General features: G+C 39.2%; 1 protein-coding gene across 7 annotated transcripts in view; it reads right to left on the reverse strand.

Annotated features, from left to right (window-relative positions):
* Positions 1-1216: 1216 nt before the first annotated feature.
* The window catches only part of klc1a (kinesin light chain 1a), a 185082-nt gene continuing 162158 nt past the window's right edge, over positions 1217-24140 (reverse strand). For 3 of the 7 annotated variants that reach the window (XM_070879308.1, XM_070879309.1, XM_070879307.1), the window contains exons 15-16: positions 15255-15321; positions 1217-1584 (exon numbers count right to left, since the gene is read on the reverse strand). In XM_070879308.1, coding sequence (XP_070735409.1) covers positions 1495-1584; positions 15255-15321 — 157 coding nt within the window. In that variant the 3' untranslated portion in view covers positions 1217-1494. Of the gene's footprint in view, positions 1585-15254; positions 15322-19433; positions 20135-24140 lie in introns of those variants that run through there. The other 4 variants (XM_070879314.1, XM_070879311.1, XM_070879312.1 and 1 more) reach the window with 4 other exon arrangements.

Below are 24140 nucleotides of genomic sequence, written 5' to 3' on the forward strand. Positions count from 1 at the left end.
CATTTTTCTGCTATAATGTACAGAATCTAGTAACTAATGTAGTCAGAATTTGACTTGTGACATCTTTAACAACTGCTGCAGTCAATCATTCTGTTATAATAAAAACTCACAAGTGCTTGTAGAACCACATGTAAACCTTTTAATTGAATTGGGAATCTACATACCTATTAACTACTAAACTACTATGACTATTCTATTTTTACAAACTGTCATGATCTTCACTTGCAATCCTACTTTTTATCGTTCCTCATTTTTAATATGTGCAAATACATTGTGTTAATATACAAATATAAAACTAAAAAGGGATAAAACACGCTATAAAATCACATCTGTAAGCAGACAAGTAGTACTCCAGGTACTGCCTAAACAGAACATGAAATGATTACACAGGAGACAGGCTAAATATGTACACAAGTGCAAGATAATGAGGCCATGATGGATGAAATTAACTACAAAGGCCCTTAATTTCCAAATTTAAAAATATATATTGTTCGTCAGCTCCTGCAGTGTCTCTGGCCACTGCCGAATTTACATGCCTGTATATACATCAGTAATTTCAAATATGTATCATGTTTTGTTCTTTTAATAGTACGCCATTTTAAATGAAGTGCTATATAAGGTCCAGTTTTATTTAATTCTACGCTATTTAAGTTTTGTTTTAGTCCAAGAAGCATTCAAACACAACTTTTATCTGCAATTTTCAATCTGAATCTTATTTACTAACTAGAACATTAAGTTTGGTATGTTTTGTTGTTCAATTATTGGTTTTGTAAAGTTCTCATATTGGACAGCTGATTGTGAGGTATTATAAAAGCAATTTTGTAATAAAAGTGACCTCCACACACATTAGCAGCATCTTTTGTTTCTATCTGATTCTGGGGATATATAGTGCAAATTCAGTATAGTCAACCATGTAACATCTATCAGAGAGTAGTGAGGTTGTACAAGTACCTCAAATAATTTTTGTCTTTTTGTTAATATTAATGGTTTATTAATGATCGATTAACCTTTATAATACAGTATCTGATATACGAGGTTACTCAATTATGTAATTACAAATATTTGGACATCTGGCATGAGTGTGCCACATCAGATGTTAAAAGGTAAAGTGGCCTTCATTGGACATAACTAATAAGTGGTTTACATGAGACCCTATTTTAAAATAACAAATAAAGACAAACTTAGCTGTACAAATCTAAAAAAGATCTCAAAAAAGTAGTTTCTACCCACATATCTAAAACCAGCTCAGCTGTGGCATTTTTATTTTGTTCTTTGAAACAAATTCTCCTTGATGCCATCGGCATTGTAGTAACTCACATATTGTGTCAATGAAATACAAAGAATTCACTATATTGGAAGATAGTTTGTATTCTGATACAATATCTGAAGTTTACTGTGAGTCATTTGTACAGGATAATATTCCAAGATCTTAATATTGAAAATAAGTGATAAATTGTAGCAATGAGGATCTCTTGTTGCTTTCACATGGAGGGTCTAGTTCATGTCAATTTGTGATCCACAGTGCATCAGGTCGTTATGACTCACACTCAGGCTTCTGGATTCTGTCAGACGATTATTTCGTTGCTGCAGTTTGCAAAAGAGCAAGAAAAAAATTCACAAGTAAGCTTTTGTAAAACATTAAAAACATAATATGAATGGGTTTATGGTACAATTTTTTTTGTGTTAAAGATTAATGTCAATATTTTCAAATGATTAGAGTTGGCATTAAAGGACATTTGCAATTTGCATCAGTGTTTTATATAACAAATGAAATCAATTTTAAAAGCATTTGTAAGGATTTTCTTACAATATGCTTTTTTGTAAGTTTTGCCTATTTTAAATAATTACAAATTATGACATCTCTTAGGATTTCAGTCGTAACAGCACACAATTAGTTTCTTTATTTTCACACTTGAAAATAGACAGTGGTGCATTTAAAAATAATAAAAAATGTTGACTATCATAAGTTTCAATTGTTAACACCATTTTATAAATTGCTAATATAGGATATACACAAATGCAAAATGGTACTCTGAACCCCAACCGTGGAAAAAGCTGGGAAACAAGATGGAGTGTAAACACAAATGTGAATAAAGTTGTGCAACCAAAATTAAATAATCAATTATTTTGCAATTAAACATTTCATCACAACGGATACCAATAATTACACAACATTTTATCCAACAATACTAATTGCATAGTAACCTGTGGAATATCTACTCATACAGCAAATCAAATGTTACAAAGAATTGTGATCACTGTCAAATTCTTTAATATTTTCTCTTTAACAAACAAGTGCTAATGGCACTTGGAATGGGGCAAGTTGGGAGGGGAGAAAGAGAGCAAAAGAACTGGTTTGAAGGAGCTAACTCTCCAGACCATACTTAACTGTCCCAATTTTAATTAGGTTGCCCCAGTTCTGCAGATAGTTTCAATCCGGTCTTGCCCTGTGGAGTTCCAAAACTTTAAGATATCCTCAAAAGCTAAAACTACTGATCCCAAGACAACTTTTTGGAATTATAGCATTGAGAAAAAAGCAAGCAAATACTTGATTTGTTGTTTCACATTTCTCAGATAGATTGGTACTTACTGTATTTTAATGACTATAAGAAAGGTTTAAACCATATACCATTAAAATAAGGTATCAATCCTTAATAACGTGGAAAGACACAAATCAAGTACATACCAGGACAAAACTTCCATCATTTGTATTTTTGGAAACAGTAATGATGCATTAAATTCATTGGAAGCACATTAACAGTACAAAAATAAAAATATTAGGTTACTTAAATATTCATGATGCTACTCGTATATTAAGTGTCCATTATTTTGGAGCTTTCCAGTGGAGATATGATCTAGACCTTGAGGAATCTGAATTTTTATTCAATTGTTTTTATTAAATTCAGCTCCTTTATACATTTGGGTTCAATAGCCTGTCCAAGACATCACCATTAATGAGATCAACAACATCCAATGCTGAAGCTTTTTAAAAAAAAATTGAACAGAAGAAAATATTAACACAAGAACATAATAGGAACAGGAGTAGGCCATACGGCCCCTCGAGCCTGCTCCGCCATTCAATAAGATCATGGCTGATCTGATCATGGACTCAGCTCCATTTCCCTGCCCGATCCCCATGTCGTTTAAGAAACTGTATTTCTGTCTTAAATTTATTTAATGTCCCAGCTTCCACAGCACTCTGGGACAGAGAATTCCACAGATTTACAACCCTCGGAGAAGAAATTTCTCCTCATCTCAGTTTTAAATGGGCAGCCCCTTATCCTAATATCATGCCTTCTAGTTCTATTCTCCCCCATCAGTGGAAACATCCTCTCTGCATCCATCTCATTATTTATTTCTAAAATTTTAATTTTAAAGGACTTAACGTGACATTACAAAATAGACCTTTAAATATTAGTCTTTTCCTTGCTACAATTCTTCTCTAATCACTTCTACCCTTTTGCTGTAATACAGCTAGAAGACAACTCTATTTCATTTACACGTGAGGAATTTGAACGTCATAATTGTACCAGACATTTTGCTGAAATGTACTGTATATTCAGTTATTTTGTGTATCCGATTTGACAGTGTTACAGTAGTTTAGTGGTTACGTTACTGGACTAGTGATCCAGAGTCCGAGACTAATAATCTAAAGAACAGGAGTTCAAATTCCACCATTGCAATACATAAGAGAATTTGAATTCAATGTAAAAACATGGCAATATAAAAGCTGGTATCAGTATAAAACCAACTGGTTCATCAATTCCCTTTAGGGAAGGAAATCTGCCATCCTTACCTGGGGTCTGGCCTATACATGATTCCAGTCCCACACCAATGTGGTTTGACTCTGAAGTGGCCGAGCAAGCCAGTTGGTTGTATCAAAAATAAAACTGTCATGAAGGTGGCTCACCACTACCTTCTCAGGCCAACTAAGGATTAGCAATAAATGCTGACCTTGCCAGTGACAGTGACATCTTGAGAATCACAAATCTGATATCCCAGATTAAGCACCATTCTTTCAGAACTATTAGGATTATGATTGTATGACCTTCTTTGTAACTGGGCATTTTTTTAAAAATCAGCACCTGGAAAATGTTTTACATTTACAAGCATTCTATTACATTTTCGACATTGGCAATCTCACCACAATTTCCTTGATAACCAGAGCAAAGCATTCTAACTAATGAAAGTTGTCAAAAACTATCTTGGATTCTGTTGAGAAATGTTAAGGTTTAAACCAGGCTCTAAGGCTGGATTTTCGGATTTCGCTCGTTTCCGGACGCAAATCGTGGCAATTTATTTTTTTAGCATTAGTGCCAGAGTGCGTAACTTTCGGCAAATGAAAGTTCACGACGAGTGTAAGCGCTAATTCCGACGTTGCACGACAGAACCGGTGATCAAAAGTTGTGGATCGAAAAAAAAATTGGCCGTTCTGCGCATGCGATAATTTTTTCTTTCCCGCGTTTCTGGTCTGCTGTCCGATCGGAAATGCTAATGCAGGGCACGGACGCACGCATGCGCAGTACACCCAGGGCTGAATCAGCCGGGTTACTTTTTGATTTTCACGATGGAGGATGACAACAGGCAGCGTGCTCAAAGATTCAGCCCAGAGGCAAATGAGACTCTGTGGGGGCAGTGGAATGGAGTTGGCCTGAGGAGGGGCGAATCTAGACCCCTCCCATCAGTCTTTAAGAATATATGGAGGCAAATTGCAGAGGTCTCTACCTCCGACACTGTGCAAAGGACTGCAACACAGTGCCGGAAAAAATGTAATAAATCATTCAAGGGTCATTAAGAGTACAATTTTTATCGATGCACTCCTTCATTACTTAAAATATAAATCTGATACTATTTATTCTCATGCTGTTGCTGTCTGAACAGTGTGGGTTACCTCCTAAAATGCATGACACAGGTAGGCTTAATGTGGCACCCTATTTGCCATGAATGATCTTTACACATTATGACTGCTTTCTGAAATCTCAAAAGATGTTTCCGCACTTCGATGTCCTCCTGATAAACCACATGCAATTTCCAAGACCATTAAACAGAGGACTGTATTACATTCACACAATATGATATAAGTGCTTTGGTGGCTATCTGTGTGAACCACAAGAACAGATGGACCCTCTGGTAACCATTCCCATTTTCATCTTTGCAGGCAAAGAAGTCCCACAACTGCTGTGAGCAGTGGCACAGGCAGTAGTCCACCTCGGACATTGCCACTCACCGACCTGGAGGAGAGAGTGGCAGGTCTCATCGGTGCCTCAGGTCGGGCAACTGCCCGTGGGGATTCTGATCCCCTCTTGGATACTGACGTTTAAGTCCTGCACACTCCCTGGGCTGGGTTGGGGCAATGTGATGCTGTGACTGTGGATTAGGGTTGGGCAATGTGATGCAGTATCTCTGGACTACATATAAATGGAGTAGCGATCCTTCAAAGGAGCCTGTGCTATGTGACCTTCCTCATGTCACCCTGCCTCCTCCCCTGCTGCTAACCACTCGTTTGTTGTTTTCTACTTCAAGATGAGGAGTTGCAGGCACCGAATCCATCACAGTAAACCTCCACCTCAGGCTGTCATGTGGGAGAGGAAGAGGATGAATTTGAGGAGGACGAGGAGCTGGAGCTGACTGAGCAGCCTACTCCTGGGGGGGGCGGGCAGAGCAGATGCAAATGACACCTCTTTTGCCACCGGTAAACAACTCGTCCGAGGATGATCAAACATTCCCGGGCTTTGACATCTCTGAGGCTGCTGGGACTAGTAGCATGCAGCAATGCAGTTCTGGAGTCGAATCCCATATGCCATCTCTCCAGAAGGTGAGCCGGCAAAGACGCAGAACTGGACATGGTGGCACTGTCCAGGGAGAGCATCCAGCTTACTCATCAGTTCCTTGATGTCCTGGGGAGGATTCCCGCGAGCATTGATAGTCTGAAAGCGACCATTACGGAGGTAGGGTCGCAGATTGTCGGAGCAAGCCGCGAAATTTGCGAGGCCATCAATGCCCACGCGAGGCTGGTGGCCTCCAACAGTTACACTGCAATCCCGGAGAGTGTGGCGAGCAGCCTTACTGGGTTCCCCAGTATGACACCCAGACACACCTCCACACCACCTGTGACTGGCAACACCGATCAAGAGGCTCGCCAGTCAGAAGCTGAGCCTTGCATGCCTCGAGCAGATCCAGTGCATCCCCAGACGGCGTCTCCAATGTCTCTTCCCCCCCAAATTCAGCAGGACTCTGGCCGCCTTGCTACACAAACTCTTGGTGCCACTTCAGGTAGGGACAGCAGGCGAGGGAGGGGGCTAGGGGTAAGCGCCAGGGGGGGGGGGGGCGAGGGGAGAGAGCCTGTGGCTGGTGTAAAAGACAGTTGGGGCAGGGGTTGTTGTGTTATTTTATAAAAGTTTTCAAAGTTTCCCGATTCTGTTAAGTTATAAAAGTTCACAATGTTTAATAAATTTTGTTCAAGTTTCTCAATTACGTTTACAATGTTTAATAAATTATTTTGTTCACCTTAACCATTCCTGTGTAGTGTCTCAACTGCAGAATAAGAGGGGGAAATCAAGGCAGTGGGATAGAGTGGCCACGCAACGGTCAAATGTGCCGTTCACTCTTCAAGCAAAATGTTACATTATGAGCTGCTGACGTAAGGCTTTTGCAACGGTGAAAACTCCACGAGGCCTCCCCTGTGGTTGTGGTGATGGCATGGGTTCCTCGCCAGGCTCCTCTTCCTTTTCCCTCCCTTTCTCCTGAGTGCTCCTGCAATCCCCATTGGCAACCCTGTCCCCTCATGATGGCTAAGTTGCGTAGCATGCAGCACACCACAATGAACTCAGAGACCTGCAGGCTGCCTACAGTGCAATCCAGGCAACGGAAGCACTGCTTGAGCACTCCAATTGTCTGTTCAATGATATTGCGTGTATGGCTCTCATTATAGTGGTGCTCAGCTTGTCTAAGGGTTCCGGAGGGGGTGGGGGTTATGAGTCAGGTGGCGAGGCCGTAACCTTTGTCCCCAGCATCCAGCTCTGGCCTTGTGGGTGACGCTGGAACAGACCTAAGACAGTGCTCTCACACAAGATGAAAGCATCATGGATGCTCCCTGGATATTGGGCATTGACTGCCATGATGTGCTGAGTATGATCGCAGATGATCTGTGGTTTCGATAAACCTCTGGATTGTGTAAAGGTACTCGCAGGGCAATGTGCATACAATCAATGGCAGCCTGAACCTTGGGGAAGCCAGCAAATCTTCCAAAACCAACAGCCCTCTCATTCTAGGTCTCCTTGGTCATTGGGAAGTTTATGAAATCCATCCTGCATGCGCACAGTGCAGGTGTCACCTGGCGAATGCTGCGATGTGTAGCCTGCTGAGAGATGGAGCATATGTCCCCCGCTGCTGCCTGAAAGGAGGTGAAGGCATAGAAGACAAGTGTCGCAGTCATCTTCACCTCGACAGGCAGTGCAGTTCTGTTGCCACTGGTAGGCTGTAGGTCTGCCTTTATGAGCTGGCATACCTCTATCAGCAGTTCTTTTTGGAAGCGCAGCCTTCTAACACACTGTGCCTCAGAGAGCTGCAGGTATGAGCGCTGTTCTCTGTAAACTTGTTGGGGCAAGGTCTCCTCCCCATACGTCTGCGACTTCTTTAATTACGTTCAAAATGATCAACAATAAGCCTTCGTGTAGCTCGATGCTGTATAAATATAGCAGTCAGGAATAATGGCTGACATAGTATAGCCCCCATCTTTTAAATTGTCCTTTAAAACTCATTATAAACTCACATAAAACTTCAGTATAAAAAAACGAAGCTTTCTTCTGCCAATCCTTTTAAGCACTCAACTTCTGCTTCGTTTTCAAGATAGCACCATTAACACCCTGGGTCCGACTGCCTTTTGATGGCGAGTTCCCGGGCGGACACTAAATCAGGCGATAAGCTCAAAAGTTCCGCCCAGGGCCCTAGCGCAGTGTTACACATCGATTGACGTCATCCAAACGGTGAAAACATCGGGTGGGCGCTAAGTTTTCGCACCGCCGCAAAACCATTGCCGAAAGTTCCGCCAGGGCGCAAAATGTTGTGCGCCTCGTTTTGCGTCCCCCAAAAACTTTTCTGTGCCCTGCCCAGACCCTAAACTGGTCACAAACTCCTCAAAAATCCAACTCCTAGGGTCCAAATACAGCAACTTACCAGAATCAGCAGTAACAGATCTAAATGGTTTATCTCACACACTAGTTTCACTTAAGTAAAGCAAATACAAGTTCAGCCATTTTAGAACGAACATTTTACACAATGTGGCATATGAATTGCTAGTTATTAAAACAGTTTAGCGGATCTCAGCTGTCGCAAGAGTTTGAGCACAACAGTTCTCTGCCCCTGGACTACAAAGAAGGAAAAAAAAACATCAGCCTGATCCTGATCGCCCAGAATTTTGCACAATACTTGATCTGAGGCCTAACCAATGATTTATAAAGTTCTAGTACTATCTCTTTGCTTTTATATTCTATCCCACTATTTATAAAACCAAGATCAGCCATGATCTTGTAGAATGGCGGAGCAGGCTCGAGGGGCTAGATGGCCTACTCCTGTTCCTAATTCTTATGTTCTATTAAGTAACCCATATGCTTTTTTGACCACCTTTAAGGATATTAAGGTGACTATAATTTCTAAATTGAATCCAGGGACACACAGGGTGAGAGTACAGCAAATTATATTTTGTTACTTTGATGCAAACAGAATCTGCAAAAAGCAGCCCAGAACTTTCCGGCTGAATAATGCAGCCGCTGTTCACGGCAACTTACGGCTGCAAGCACCTGCTCCTCCCCCTCCTAGCTTGACACTCAAGCACACCATTCGAGACCATAGAGCACACTCTGATCCCACTCCCGGGACATCCACACAGCTCGGCTCCAGCTGCAGCTCCTGTTGCTCGTACATCTTGGCTCGAGGGCAGATTTCTTCTCAACCGAATTTCATAGGACTATTCGGGAATTCAGTTGGGTAGGGTGGGAAGCATGCGTACTCTGGCCACAGAGCACAATCTCCGCATAAATTAAAGTCTCTCAGTGAGTCTACCCCTTCTGGTTGTAAACAGATTGACATCCCTCCCACCAATCGGAATCTGCCCCACAACAGCCCCGCCCACTTTATTGACCAACCGCAAAGCAGCTCAGGTCACGTGGCTCCCGATTTGCACCTGTGCGTATTTGGTGCCGATTTCCTAAATCAGAGACTCTTCCGGGGACATTGTTTGCTTGGGGACTGTCCCCTGAAAAGGTGGACGTATGGCCAACTAGTGTATATGGACACCAAGGTCTCTCTGCGCATCTACACTTTTCAAAAACATGCCATTTATAGTATACCGACATTCTAGATTAATTCTCTCAAAGTACATACTTCACACTTCTCCGCATTGAACTCCATTTGCCATGCTTCTGCCCATTTCACCATCGTGTCTATGTCAGCCTAAAGCCTATAACTAATCTCATCATGATCTACTACTTTGCCAAGTTACGTATCATCTGCAAACTTTATAATGCTGCTCCCTACGCCCGAGTAGGTTGTTTATAAAAATTGCAAAGAGTAATGGACCCAAAGCTGACCCTTGGAGACCACCACTGCAAACCACCTCTCAGTCTAAAAAACATTCATCCACCAGTATTCTTTCCTTCTTGCCATTGAACCAATTTTGTATCCATACTGCCAATGACCTTAATGCCAATGACTTGAACACATAATCTAGGCTAGAACTTCAGTGCAGCATCCTGGGAGTGCTGCACTATCAAAGGCACAATCTTTTGCACTAGATGTTAAACCAAGGCCTCGTGCACTCTTGGGTAGATGCAAAAGATCCCACAGCCAACACCATCAAAAAACAGATTATCTAGTCATTTATCTCATTGCTGTGTGCAAATTGACTGCCGCATTTCCCTATATTACAACAATGACTACACTTTATTGGCCGTGAAGTACTTTGGGAGAGGAGTCTTCGGGTCATGAAATGCGCTATATAAATGCAAATTCTTTATCAACTCGCCAACCAGTAGAAATAGTTTTTCCCTATTTACCTTTTCAAAACCCCTGAATTTTTAACACCTCTACAAACAGCAATGTGATAATGACCAGATAATCCGTTTGTGTTATGTTGATTGAGGGATAAATATTGACCAGGACATCAGGAATAACTTCCCTGCTCTTCTTCGAAATAGTGCCATGGGATCTTTCACCTCCATCTGAGGGGGCAGGCAGGGCCTCGGTTTAACGTCTCTACTGAAAGACAACACCTCCAACAGTGCAGCACTCCCTCAGCATTGCACTGGAGTGTCAGCTTAGATTTTTTATGTGCTCAAGTTCAAGGAACAGCACTGGTCAACATCCTACCGATCAGAGAACAAACCCTTTTTCCCTACTTTCTGTAACCTACTTCCCAACCAATTACCAACTCATGTCACAACATTAGCTCCAATTCCATGTACTCTCATTTTTGCTAATAATCTCTTATTAAATGCCTTCTGGAAGCCTATATAGACATCATCCATAGACACTTGTCCACCAATGACCACCTCAAACATTCAACAAGATTCGTGAGACATGACCTAACCTTCATGAAATCATGCTGACTCTCTTTGATCAACTAATACCTGTCCAAGTGCTCAGTCACTTTGTCACTTATGATTGATTCTATTAACTTCCCCACAGTTGATATTAAGCTAATAGATTGGTAGTTGTGAGGTTTCTATCTCCCTCCCTCTTTGTAATGGAGAAACATTTGCAATTTTCCAATCCGAGGGCACAATTCCTGAATCTAGAGAGCTTTGGAAAATGACATGCAATTTACTCACCTATTTCTTTAAATCCCTGGGATGGAAACCATCAGGTTTTGGGGATTTGTATATATTAAGCCCATTATTTTCTCCATTACCATTTAAAAAAAACTTCTATTAAATCCACTAACTTTCTCTCCATGACTTACTTTTAGGTTCCCATGTACCACTAGTAGTTTGTCCTCCTCCTGCACTGTGAAAACGAATACATAATACTCATTTAATAAGTCTTCATTTTCTTATTATCCATTATAGGCTTGCCTGCATCTGTCTTTCCCTTTTACAACTTCCTTAATATATTTATAAAATCTTGTGCTGCTGCAAGTTTATTTCATATTCCTTTTTATACTTCTAATTAGTTTCTTTGTATCCCTTTATTGCTTTTATGGCTGTTGGATTTCCATTGCATTTGTGTAAGCCTTTTCTTTTAGCTGTCTCTTCTCATTTGTTGAGTATGGTTGCTTGAAGTGGAGCCTTTGCCTTTTCGAGGTATGTATTAGTTTTGTATATACCAAATATATTTTTGAATACTTCTCACCATTTGTAGGTTTACCCATCAATAGTTCAGCCCAGTTTACTGTGGTCAATTTATTTTTCATCCCTTCAAAGTTTGCCTTACTTAAATTTAAAACCATGGCTTTTGACTCTCCCTTCTCCCTCTCAAGCCTAACCATATTCAAATGTAATCATATTATGGTCACTATTTGTCCCCTTACGATCAGATCAAGGGTTATGGCGAGAAAGCAGGAAGGGGGTACTGAAGTTTCATGTTCAGCCATGAACTCATTGAATGGCGGTGCAGGCTAGAAGGGTTGAATGGCCTGCTCCTGCACCTATTTTCTATGTTTCTAATTCTGGTTTGTATTTCATCACTAAATCCAGTATGGCCCGTTTCCTCCTCGAATTTAAAATATATTGTTCTAGAACACTGTCGTGAATACATTCTAGAAATTAATTGCCTTTACTACTTGAGTTGTTCTGTTTCTCCCAATGTGAAAATTAAAATCTCCCATTATAACCACTTTGTTTTTGCTACAGGCTTCCCTGATCTCTGTATTTATAAATCCCCCCATGACATCACTACTATCAGGAGGTCTGTAGAAAACTCCTAGCAGAGTCTCACATCCTTTGCTGTTTGTATATCTACCTATAGTTTCCACTACCCAATCGCCCTTACTGAAATCCCTTTTCTGCTATGGTAATTCTGTCATCTATCAATATTTCTACTCCTTTTCCTTTCACAATTTCCCTGTCCTTTTGAAAGATCCTACAGCCTGGAATATTTCACTCCCAATTATGCTCAGATTGTAGCCAGGTCTCTGTAATGGCTACATCATACTCTTTAAACTGGATTTGTGCTTCCAATTCACTTGTATTTTTTTTAAATGTAGGTGCATTTTTGTGCAGAACTTTTATCTGGGTAACTGTCGTCACTCTGGCAATGTGCCTTGCTGGTCTTTTTCTCACTTTTTGACTTGGGGTGAATTTTCCCCTCCTCCTTGGCCTGCATGTTGGCTGTAAAATGTTATGATTCTCCTTCTTTGTACCCAATCTCCTGAGAACAGAATGCTATATCTGTCATGTGATGTCACTATATCTCAGATCAATGTCATCCAACATTTAGAACTATTTAGAGTTTTGTACAGAACTCAACTTCTTGAGATTGCAAAACGATCTCAAAAGGAACTAACCATAAATGATGGTTTTCTAAACAGAAATTACCTGATATTTTCAGTAATTTTTTTTACAATAGATGTTCCTTAGAAAAAGTTATCACCATATACAACCTTTAAAAGTAGATTCATCCAGCTGCCACACCAATAGTTTTCTCTCACAAATGGCAAACGCCTGCACTTTACTCAAAAGCAAGAAATCGACTTCAGTAAATGAACACATGGTCTTATTCTTATTTTGCACCAAATATAATACTAGATAAAGGCAGAAATAGTTAAATGTCAGTGTAGAGATGATGTCATTGTACTCTATGATTTAGATGAATATTTATTAGAAACATACGAACAGGAGTAGGCCATTCAGCTCCTCCGACTTTTCCGGCATTCAATTAGATCATGGCTAATCTGTATCTTAACTCCATCTACCCGCCTTGGTTCCATAATATGCCTTAATACTCTTGCCTAACAATCTCAGTTTTCAAATTTCCAACTGACCTAGCCTCAGCAGATTTTTGGGGAGAGAGTTCTAGATTTCCACTACACTTTCTGTGAAGAAGTGCTTCCTGATATCACCCCTGAACAACCTAGCTCTAACTTTAGTGTTATGCCCTCTTGTTCTGGACTCCCCCACCAGAGGAAATAGTTTCTATCTATCCTAGCAACTTCTTTAATCATCGTAAACACATCAATTAGATCACCTCTTAATCTTCTATACTCAAGGGAATACAAGCCTAGTCTATGCGATCTATTCTCAAAATTTAACCCTTTTAGCCCCGGTATCATTCTGGTGAATTGGCATTGCATCCCTTCCAAGGCCAATATATCTTTCCTGAGGTGTAGTGCTCAGAACTGAATGTAGTATTCTAAATGCAGGGCTTTATATAACTCTTTCATAACTTCCACCCCCTTGAAATAAAGGCCAACATTCCATTAGCCTTTTAAATTATTTTTGTACCTATCCACTAACTTTTTGTGATTTTTATAATTCCACCCTTAAATCTTTCTGCTCCTCACCATTTAGAAAATACTCTGATCTAACTTTCTTAGGTCCAAAGTGGATGACCTCACATTCCAACCCCCCCCCCCCCCCCCCACACACACACACACATTGAACTCCATCTACCCATTTTGCCCACATTTATTCTATCCATGCCCCTTTGCAACGTTTTGTTCCTATCTACACTACTTACTGTGCAACCTAACTTGGTTTCATCAGCAAGCTTGGATATATGGCTCCCTATTCCTTCATCTAAGTCACTTATAAATATCATCATCATCATAGGCAGTCCCTCAAAGCGAGGATCACTTGTATATAGTATAAAGTCGAGGCCCCATAAATATTTGAATGGTAACCCATACAGTCCAGAGGAAGGATTTCAACTTATTTTTGTAAAAACATAGGAATAAAATTTATTTGAATAAAGATTTGTCCTTTTAAAGCAGGAAGGAAAGTTAGTAGACAGTTAGATGTTCATTTGGAGAAGTTTATGTCCACACCTGCATATGAATATATATGTTGATACACCAAGGTTTAAAAAGACCAGTATGTACCTCCATGTTACTAATTATTTTCTGTGGGTTAAATAGTAATAGTGAATTATTGTTCAATTAACAGTAACTATTCCATATGTTCTGCTTAAAAGTAACCAGGCATAGTATCGGTTACATCCTTTGCTCTGAATTATGAATTAATTCCTAACAATGGAACTAGCTACCACATTTTTAAGATAAAATATCTTGGGATACTGTAGACTGTGCAACACAGACAGCACTAACACTGCATCTTTGTTTTGGCATTCCCAACAAGAAACGGTTAACTAATTGTTTTCCAAAAAGAAACATGAGAAAAATGCAGTAGTTTTGTTGAGAATAGATTTTGTTTCATTATTGGTGAGATGCAAGGTTCACCCTTTAAAGCAGGAAGGAAAGTTAGTAGACAGTTAGAAGTTCCTTTGCAGAAGTTTATGTCCACGCCAGCACATGGTAATACACAAATGTTTAAAAAGACCAGTATGTACCTCCATGTTACTAAGTATTTTCTGTGGATTAAATTATAAGCAAAAGCCAAAGTATTCCTGTTAGTAAGAAGCATTACTTTTTCAGTTATCCCACAGGTTAGCTAGCAATTAGTAAAATGTACATCTATATATAAAGCATTTATTGAGATTATTTTATGAATTGTTAGTTTCAATAAATGTTACAGTACAGAATGCTGAAGTCAAGATAGATAAGTTGAAAGCACTCAGGATCAAATCCATCCATTTATCCAATAAATATTGTTAGAGATGCGAAGGTTTGAAACATTTCTCCATTATCAGAGAAACTTTCCAGCTAAACTTTATTCAAACTGGAACTTCCTCAATTTGTTTGCCATAGTAGAAATAAGTCAATAAGAATCTGTTAACACATGCTGAACTCTGTACTGACTGGAGCATTCCTTACAATATGTAACAGGGTTAAGACACAAAAACAAGGGGGAAATTTAGATAAGAGCAGCAGTGTCTTATCTGAAGCCAGCGATAATTAAATGTGAGATACAAAGGTATTTTAAAACTCAGACTTAATTCTGGCAGAAAAAGTCCTTGCAAGAAGATGATTAGTGAAAAAGACAGCAAGAAATATACATTTCCCAATGGCATATATACAAGTGCAAGAAGTTGGTATCAATGAAAATGTTTTAATAAATAACAGATATGTAAAATATGTCTGTTTTAGGATTCTTCAGCCCAGACACTGCCACTAATATTGACTGGTAAAAATGCATAGGGCTTACTTGAAAAGGATCTTCAGTAGCCTTGCCACCTGTGTTAAGTACATTCAAAGAGCTGGCACGCTTCATGCTGCAACCATGACAGTGACATGCAAGGATAAACCAATCAGAATTACTGCAAACTAAAGCTCAAAGTGACAAAGCACAACAGATTTTTAAGCACAGCAATTTATTCTATCCTCACCTCACAAAATAAAATGTGTTTCCTAGTAGATCTTGGAAGTCACAGATATCACACATTATTCTTCACACATGAAGTAAGAAGTCACTTATAAACTCTATGCTAAAATAATTTGGTTTTTAATCACTTATTTTCATACTCACTTGTGTGTGATAAGATCAGTTTCTGCTTGAATTTTCAAAGTGGAATCGATTTTCTTTAGGACAGTATGTAAATTAAGTGCTGTATCCCTATCATATGTGACAGACATTAATGAGATTCTTAAGTGAAAGCAGATGTAATCTGAAATTCATCCACAGTCATTTCTAAATTTTAATGTTAAAATCATTGACTATGCTTTGTGAATAAAAGGTTCTTTCTAAAACTGTTTTATTTACCGGTAATACAGCGTAATTACCATTTTTTCTAGACAGCATTACATTGTTTTTAATTTTGTAGGTTGATTTAACCAGGGCTCTCTTTTGTTTTCTCTTCTCTCTGAACCATGAAGTTTAAATATATTTTGCAGCTAAAATGAATGACATAGATCACAAAAGAAAAACAAGAAAGAAAAAGGTCCAGCCAAAAAGTGTTAGAAAGATTTGCTCAGGCAGCTTTGCATCAATCAGACCAGATTGGAATGTTGAAAACCTTTATCCAAAATTGCTCTAGCAGACCAACATCCAAAGATCCAGTCAGTGCAATCCTGATTATCCTCGACGCATTTAGAGTTCAGCAGACTCTTCCTCAGCACCAGTCACAAGTGCATCACGCTACTATTCAGAACTCTACATTGAAACTATGTGATCCCTCTTTGTTTAGCATCAAAATGTTTTCTCCCGAGCTTTGTTCAGGCATTTACACATACCTTAGCAACACTTCTTTGCTTCAAAATATTTCAAGTTTTTCCTGAGACAGCATTAGAGTCAGAGCCATAGACTATTAACATCCCATGATCTAGAAGATTGGAAAGCTACTTTAAACAAAACAATTATTTTTTTTCTCTTTCTATCCCAATGAAACAACTTTGTTCTAACCTGATGCACCTGGCAGTCCGACTGTGAACTTAAAAAAACTCGCCCAACTGAGGTAAGCCAGTTTGATTGGTAAGCTACTCTGGGCTTGAAGCTTTTTTTAAAAGAAATTATGGAATACATAACAATTGTTAACAATGTAGTAAGGTTTTCAGTGAATGCTGAATACAAATATGGTGAACTCAGGTTGTGAAATACTTTTTGATGGACTTGAACGATTTTAATGCAAAAATAAAATCTAATATGTTAAAAAATCTGTATGTGAACATCTATTTATAATTACATATATTTTACAAATGAAACAGTAACTCAACTCAAGATGATTATTTTCAACACCTTGTAATTTAGAAATCAAATTCCAATTTTGTTTTAAGAAAAAAAAAAGTCAGTTATTTCAGAGCGTGTTTTAAACCAAATTCTTCTTTCTATCTTAACACTATAAATCTACTTGAAACTTCCCTACATTGTGAGTGATTAATTCCATTTGTTTCTAAGTTTTCTTGGGAACCTACAGCCAAGTTGGGTCAATAATTTAGGTTTTTACTTACAAGGTGCAGTAATCCCTCAGCTAGTATTATTGCAACTCGAACAGTAAACCATATATACTACATGCTAATTGTCTTTTAAAGGCAATACGTGGCTATTTAAAATATATTGGAAAACAAGATCTCATGGATATCTTGCATGCAGTGAGACAGGTCTGCTGGAATGATGCCATTTACAGATTATTTCATTTAAATGTTGAATCTCAAAAGCAAATAGCCTATAGATACTAGCAGCGTTAAGATCTCAGCAGCCCCCCAGACTTCGGGAAGACTTGATTTAAGTATTTAAAATGATGAAAGGACTGGACTGTGTACAGAACTTTTGAATTGGATAAGTTAGGGTAATGAGGTTAGATGTCAGGAGGTTTTTCTTTTCCCAGAGGATTATTGATCTTTAGAACAGGTTGCCAACATGTGCAGTGGATGCGTATTTGCCGCAAATGTTTAAAAAGGAGCTGGACAAGTTCCTGGAGGAGGCTGACATCACTGCGTACACAAGGTAGGCGGGATGTTGGATAATGTACCTTGTGATCATAGTTATCTCCTGGAATGCGTTTTTGATTGCCTTCAGGTAGGAGAGAAATTTCCAAGAATTCTTCCTCCCCCCCCACCCCAAATAGGCCTAGGGTTTTTCTTTAATTTCTTTTTTTTGTCATCTCTCCGAGGAGATGACATGGTTGCTGGTGTGTGGGGAGTTTGGGGGTCAGGTTGCTTAGTTGCAGCATGATTGAATGGGACAGACTTGATCAACCAGCAGTCTTTTTCCATCTGTCTTTTTGAATGCTTGTATGTATGTTTTTATTTACTGTAATTTGAGCTACCTAGCAATACTGCTTTTTCAAAATGAAAACAAAATATGGTGGGCAGAATTTGCCATAACTACAATAAAAACTGACACTTAAAAGGATCTATGCTCACTCCATTAGCTTAATGATGAAACATTGCCAGAGGTGCTGGTGACATTTACAAAACTCCATTATTTCTTACATACCAGTATTTAATGGCTTCATAACCAATAAGTGTAGTAAGCAGTTTAGTGGCATTTCTCTTCTACTTTCCTAAATGAAAGCTTCTTCAATAAAAGATTTAAATACTGGGACAAAGGCTTCAATTCAAAATGCAAAACCTAATTAATGAGCAAACATTCTGCGCAATTCAATATATTCATTTGATTTAAATACAATTTCCATATGAATAGTATTATAAATGGCTTTTACTTTTATTCAAACATTTAAGGTTGATTTTCCATTAAACCCATCAACACAATTTAATGGTAGTAAACTTCGCAATTTTGATTCCTGGCCCACGCTGAGTTAATTTATCTTAATTGTGGGGAAGGCGGAAGAAAGAGAGGAAATTAGCCACTGTTGCTACTCTTTGATTGTTCTCCAGTGACATCTTGTGTGTGCATTGACATTCAGTGAAGACAGGATTAACGTTTACTATGTTAATGGTGCTATATAAATACAAGTTGTTGTTGTTGTAGTAGTAATGCTCATCATAGCCAAATGCTATCACTGTAATACATCCCATATTAAAAATAATAATTTGGGTAAAACACTGGAAGGTTACCTGAACCTGTGAAATTGTACCCAGCAGGAATCATCATAAGCAGAGGAGAAAACTGGGATAGGGTTGTGTGTGTTCCTAAAGGCTAGGCATTTGAAATTGTTTGGTTTTATTACATGGTCTCAACAATGCCAAGACCAGACAGTCATAAGGGATGAACTTCATTGGGTATCCTCCTCAGATTAGATAAATAGATAATCACAGGAAAGAAACAGGACACTTCAATTTCACCCACTCAATCCAATTCTGGTGATCAGTTCTATGTAGTACAATGATCAGAAAGTGAGAGGCATGGTCTAGTAGTCTATTCGTTTTATAATGATGAGGAGCCATAGAATGTGGAAAAAACAGGGAGGAAATTAGATTAGATTAATATTTTAGGCAACTGCTGTCCTCACTGTGCTAACTCAGCACAGAAGAGAGATCAAACTTCAACCTTTCAATCTGTGTAATTTAGTGAAATGTCACGTAATGCAGTTACCCGCTATGTGTCACTGTCCTGTGTTTAACAATACATTTATTGGATAAAGAGTAAATAACCTCACTTTCAAACCATCAGTATAAACTGGGGTTACATTACAATAAATAGGTCATACCTTTAATTACTATAAGTGGAGATACGAAATAATAATTGAGAATTCTTCATCAGTACTCCTATATTACATATTTAAGCAACCTGCAACTTTTTGAGTAAGATGTAGAATAGAACTCTTAGTTCCTATGTACAGCAGCAGCCCCACCATAAAAACAATTACTAAGTGAGAATAAAGCCACGGGGGGGGGGGGGTGGAGCGGAGAGAGAGAGAGCAGGGGCGGGGAGAGGAGGAGTAAACCATTAAACAGCTGGAAAATAAATTAGACAATGCACGAGTAATGGAAAGAAAGCAATTATTTATCCACTAAATGTAATTCTGCTTAGTCAGGGATCCTCTAGTGTGTCAAATATTGTCTAAAACTGAATTCACGCTACACTATAAACCTGCTCTTAAGTGTGTCACCAAGCTTGCAAATGGCTCAGTTCATTCACAATGAAGGTGGTTTAGTAGGTATCACAGTAATGTAAACAGACACTGTTTTGGTTCTTTATTAACTGGTTGCTTAATATTTTTCAGCTATAATGTATGTATGTGAGCAAAGTTTAATTCAGGTGATATTAACACATTCTGTTCATACAAGACGAATTCCATATTTAACCAGAACGTTCTACTAATTATTTTGTGCAATAAATGTTAATTTACCAAATGAATGTTAAGTTATCCTCACCATAAAAACAGTACAAGTCCCTTTTTACCAGAAATTTAGACTATGAACGGCAAAAATTGTGATAAACAAAACTGTTACGAATACAGAGGTGAAAATACCAGATTATTTTTCTGGGTCCAGTATGGGGGTAATCTTAAAAGATAGGGAGAAGGCAGGCAGGCTAAGTGCAGCATTGTTCAGTTCGGTAGTAGTGTGTATCCATCTAGTTGTGCCCAAGGAACTTCACTTTAAGGCTCTTTTCTGAATGCATCATAAGGGATATGGGTACTTGAGGTTATTCTATGACAGAATGAAGTATTGTTGGAGGAATACCTGTATAAATAATGTATCTAAACTATATAAAGAGATCTCATTTACAAAAGCAATTAAACTGCAGAAAATAGCAAAATGTCTCAACTCATGGAAAAAAAGCCAAGATTGCAAAAACTGAACAAAATACAAAATGAAAACACAAGTAAGCAAAAGCTTTTCTTGTAAATATTGTATTGCCTTGTTGCAAGGATGCTGAACAAACTCGTAGTCTCAATAGAACAATCAGAATGTAGCAGCCTAGCCCGTGTTCAGTTTCCCCCTCAATTTAATAAAATAAATCAATGACCATATTACTAATAACTTACTGATGACCAAGTAACTTTTACTGACAAATAGCACTCCAAGCCTGCATGTATTAAGTAGGAAACTACCTGGTCATTCCATTCCCAGGGAGTACAAACCTTTCAGCATCATTGAAATGCAGATGCCCGAGGTTAATATTAAAGTTACATTGTAAACTTTCGGACTTCATTATTGCGTTTTGCTAATAGAGTATATTATTTTGACAGTAATGAAATTCAGGCAAATTTTCCAATAATTGAAAAAAGCAGTTCATAATTCAAATTTCACCAAGATTAAGAATATTTTAGACTTTTTGGCACATATTTTTAATTTTTACACATAACTATGTGAACTGTTTGACCAACCTGATTGAATTTTTTGAGCTGGTAACTAAGAGGGTCGATGACGGTAGTGCGTACGATGTCGTATATATGGATTTTAACAAGGCCATTGATAAGGTCCCACATGGTAGACTGGTCACGAAGGTTAAAGCCCATGGGATACAGGGCAAAGTGGCAAGTTGGAACCAAAATTGGCTTGGAGGTAGGAAGCAAAGGGTAATGATTGATGGATGTTTTTGTGACTGGAAGGATGTTTCCAGTGGGGTTCCACAGGGCTCAGTACTGGGTCCCTTGCTTTCTGTGGTATATATCAACGATTTAGATTTGAATATAGGGAGTATGATTAAGAAGTTTGCAGACGACACTAAAATTAGCTGTGCGGTTGATAATGAAGAGGAAAGTCATGGGCTGTAGGAGGATATCAATCTACTGGTCAAGTGGGCAGAGCAGTGGCAAATGGAATTTAATTCAGAGAATTGTGAGGTGGTGCACTTTGGGAGGGCTAAAAAGGAAAAGGTATACACATTAGGCAGTGTGCCACTTAATAGTGTAGATGAACAAAGGGACCTTGGAGTGCTTGTCCACAGATCCCTGAAAGTAGCAGGCCAGATGGATAAGGTGGTTAAGAAGGCATAGAATATAAGAGCAGGGAGGTTATGCTTAAATTGTATAAATTTGGTTAGGCCACAGCTGGAGTACTACGTGCAATTCTGGTCGCCGTATTATAGGAAGGACATGATTGCACTAGAGAGGGTGCAAAGGAGATTTACTAGGATGCTGCCTGGAATGGAGAATCTTAGTTATGAGGACAGATTGAATAGGCTGGGTTTGTTCTCATTGGAACAGAGGAGGTTGAGAGGAGACCTCATCGAGGTGTACAAAATATTGAGGGGCCTGGACATAGTGGATAGTAAAGGTCTATTTCCATTGGTGGAGGGGTCTATTACGAGGGGGCATAGTTTTAAGATGGTTGGTGGAAGGTTTAGAGGGGATTTGAGGGGGGTGGGCTTCTTTACGCAGAGGCTTGTGGGGATCTGGAACTCGCTGCCTGGAAGAGTGGTGGATGCAGAAACCCTCACCACTTTTAAGAGATGGTTGGATGGGCACTTAAAGTGCAGTAACCTGCAGGGTTATGGACCTCGAGCTGGTAATTGGAATTAGACTGGATGACCTTTTGTTGGACGGTGCAGATATAATGGTAAGTACTGCAAGGAATAGAATATGGCCAGGGTGATCTCCTGGACTAGTGTCGATCACCTGGATGGGTCGGAGAGGAATTTTCCCAGATTTTTTTCTCCCTAAATTGGCCTGGTTTTTGCCTCTCCCAGGAGATCACATGGCTCCGGTTGGGGTGGAGTGTAGATGTTTTCAGTATAAGGGGTGTCGCAGTTGTGTGAGGCGGACTGGTTGGGCTGGGTGCTCTTTGCCTTTCCATCATTGTTGATAGGTTTATATGTAACCTTTGGGACTGCTGACCAAGGGCCATGCAGCTCTTTGTCGGACGGTGCGGACATGATGGGCCGAAATGGCCTCCTTCTGCGCTGTAGATTTCTGTTTCTATGAACGGTTGTTTTCGGACTGGAGGAAGGTATACCGTGGCGTTCCCAGGGGTTGGTTCTCGGACCACTGCTTGTTCTTGGTATATATTAATGACTTGGACGTGGGTGTACAGGGCATAATTTCAAAAATTTGCAGATGACACAAAACTTGGAAGTATAGTGAACAGTGAAGAGGAGAGTGATAGACTTCAGGAAGACAGACAGGCTGGTGAAATGGGCAGACACGTGGCAGATGAAATTTAATGCAGAAATGTGTAAAGTAATGTATTTTAATAGAAAGAATGAGGAGAGGACAATCCTAAAGGGGATGCACGAACAGAGACACCTGGGTTATGCAAGCATAAATTGTTGAAGGTGGCAGGGTAGGTTGAGAAAGCAGTTAAAAAGGCTTACGGGATCCTGGGCTATAGAGTACAAAAGTGTGGAAATTATTATGAACCTGTATAAAATACTGGTTCAGCCCCAACTGGAGTATCGTGTCCAATTCTGGACACCACACTTTAGGAAGGATGTGAAGGCCTTAGAGAAGGTGCAGAAAAGATTTAAGAGAATGATTCCAGGAATGAGGGACTTCAGTTACGTTGATAGGCTGGAGAAACTGTGGTTGTTCTCTTTGGAGCAGGGAAGATTGAGAGGAGATTTGATAGAGGTGTTCAAAATCATAAGGGGTCTGAACAGAGGAGAGAGAAACTGTTCCCATTGTCAGAAGGGTCAAGAACCAGAGGACACAGATTTATGATGATTGGCAAAAGAACCAAAGACGATATAAGAGAAAAACCTTTTTACATAGCGTGGATGGTTAAGATTTGGAACTCACTGCCTGAAAGGTTGGTAGAGGCAGACTCAATCTTATCTCTCAAAAGACAGTTGGATAAGTATCTGGAGGAAAAAAAATGCAGGGAAATGGGACTCGCTTAAGAGTCAACACGGGCTCGATGGGCCGAATGGTCTTCTTCCGTGCTGTAGCCATTCTATGACGTCATCAGTGAACTTGACAAAACAAATGTAAAAGATGCTATTGTTATGGCAAAATTTGCGTAGCAATACGAAACAATTTTGGCTACTTTCTCCAATTCTGGGAGATAGGGAAACAAAGTCAGGGATCTTACTCCTGACCACTTTGCAGGAACTTTTTGTGTGAAGTTTACACATGTGGATATCAGGCAAGAACAGGATTGGTCTCAATCATGAGGTTTTTTTTTTTTTTACTGTTGAATAGTCTGCTGACACTGCCTAGCATGACGCATAAACATTAAACTACTTGGACAAGCTACCAGAGAGCTGCCAATACCCATGAACCGCATACCACCATCAATCATCACTCTCAGGAGAGAAGGGGAGGGAAAAAATTGTTTGAAGAAGGCACTTTGATTATCTCTGACCTTTAACTTACATCCCTTGGTGAATTAGTCAACTTTTGTCAAAACTGTCCAACTGTATTGGTTGCTTTGAGAAATTTGAACTTTTATAAAATGTTTGATAAGAAATCATAATACCCGACTAATTAACTACCTGGAGCTAAAGAGACATAAAATAAAAGTTATTTAACAATTATGGAACTAGAAAAAAAGCATATTGGTAATTACATTGGTATTATTACATTCTTGCAGCCTTATTTGAGAAATAAATAAAGTAGAAATTTATAATTTGGTCAAGAGAACATTCTTGTTTCTCTCTGCACAAACAATTGCATCACACACTTGTTGTGGTATATTTTTATTGGCTGCTTTTACTAGACAAGGTTAACATTTCTTCACGTCTTCAAAGCACATGACATTTTGCCATTTGCCTTCTACCTCAGTAGCCTCACACATCCTTATCATG

This window comes from Pristiophorus japonicus, chromosome 4, assembly GCF_044704955.1.
Source record: "Pristiophorus japonicus isolate sPriJap1 chromosome 4, sPriJap1.hap1, whole genome shotgun sequence".
Classification (NCBI taxonomy): Eukaryota; Metazoa; Chordata; class Chondrichthyes; family Pristiophoridae; genus Pristiophorus; species Pristiophorus japonicus.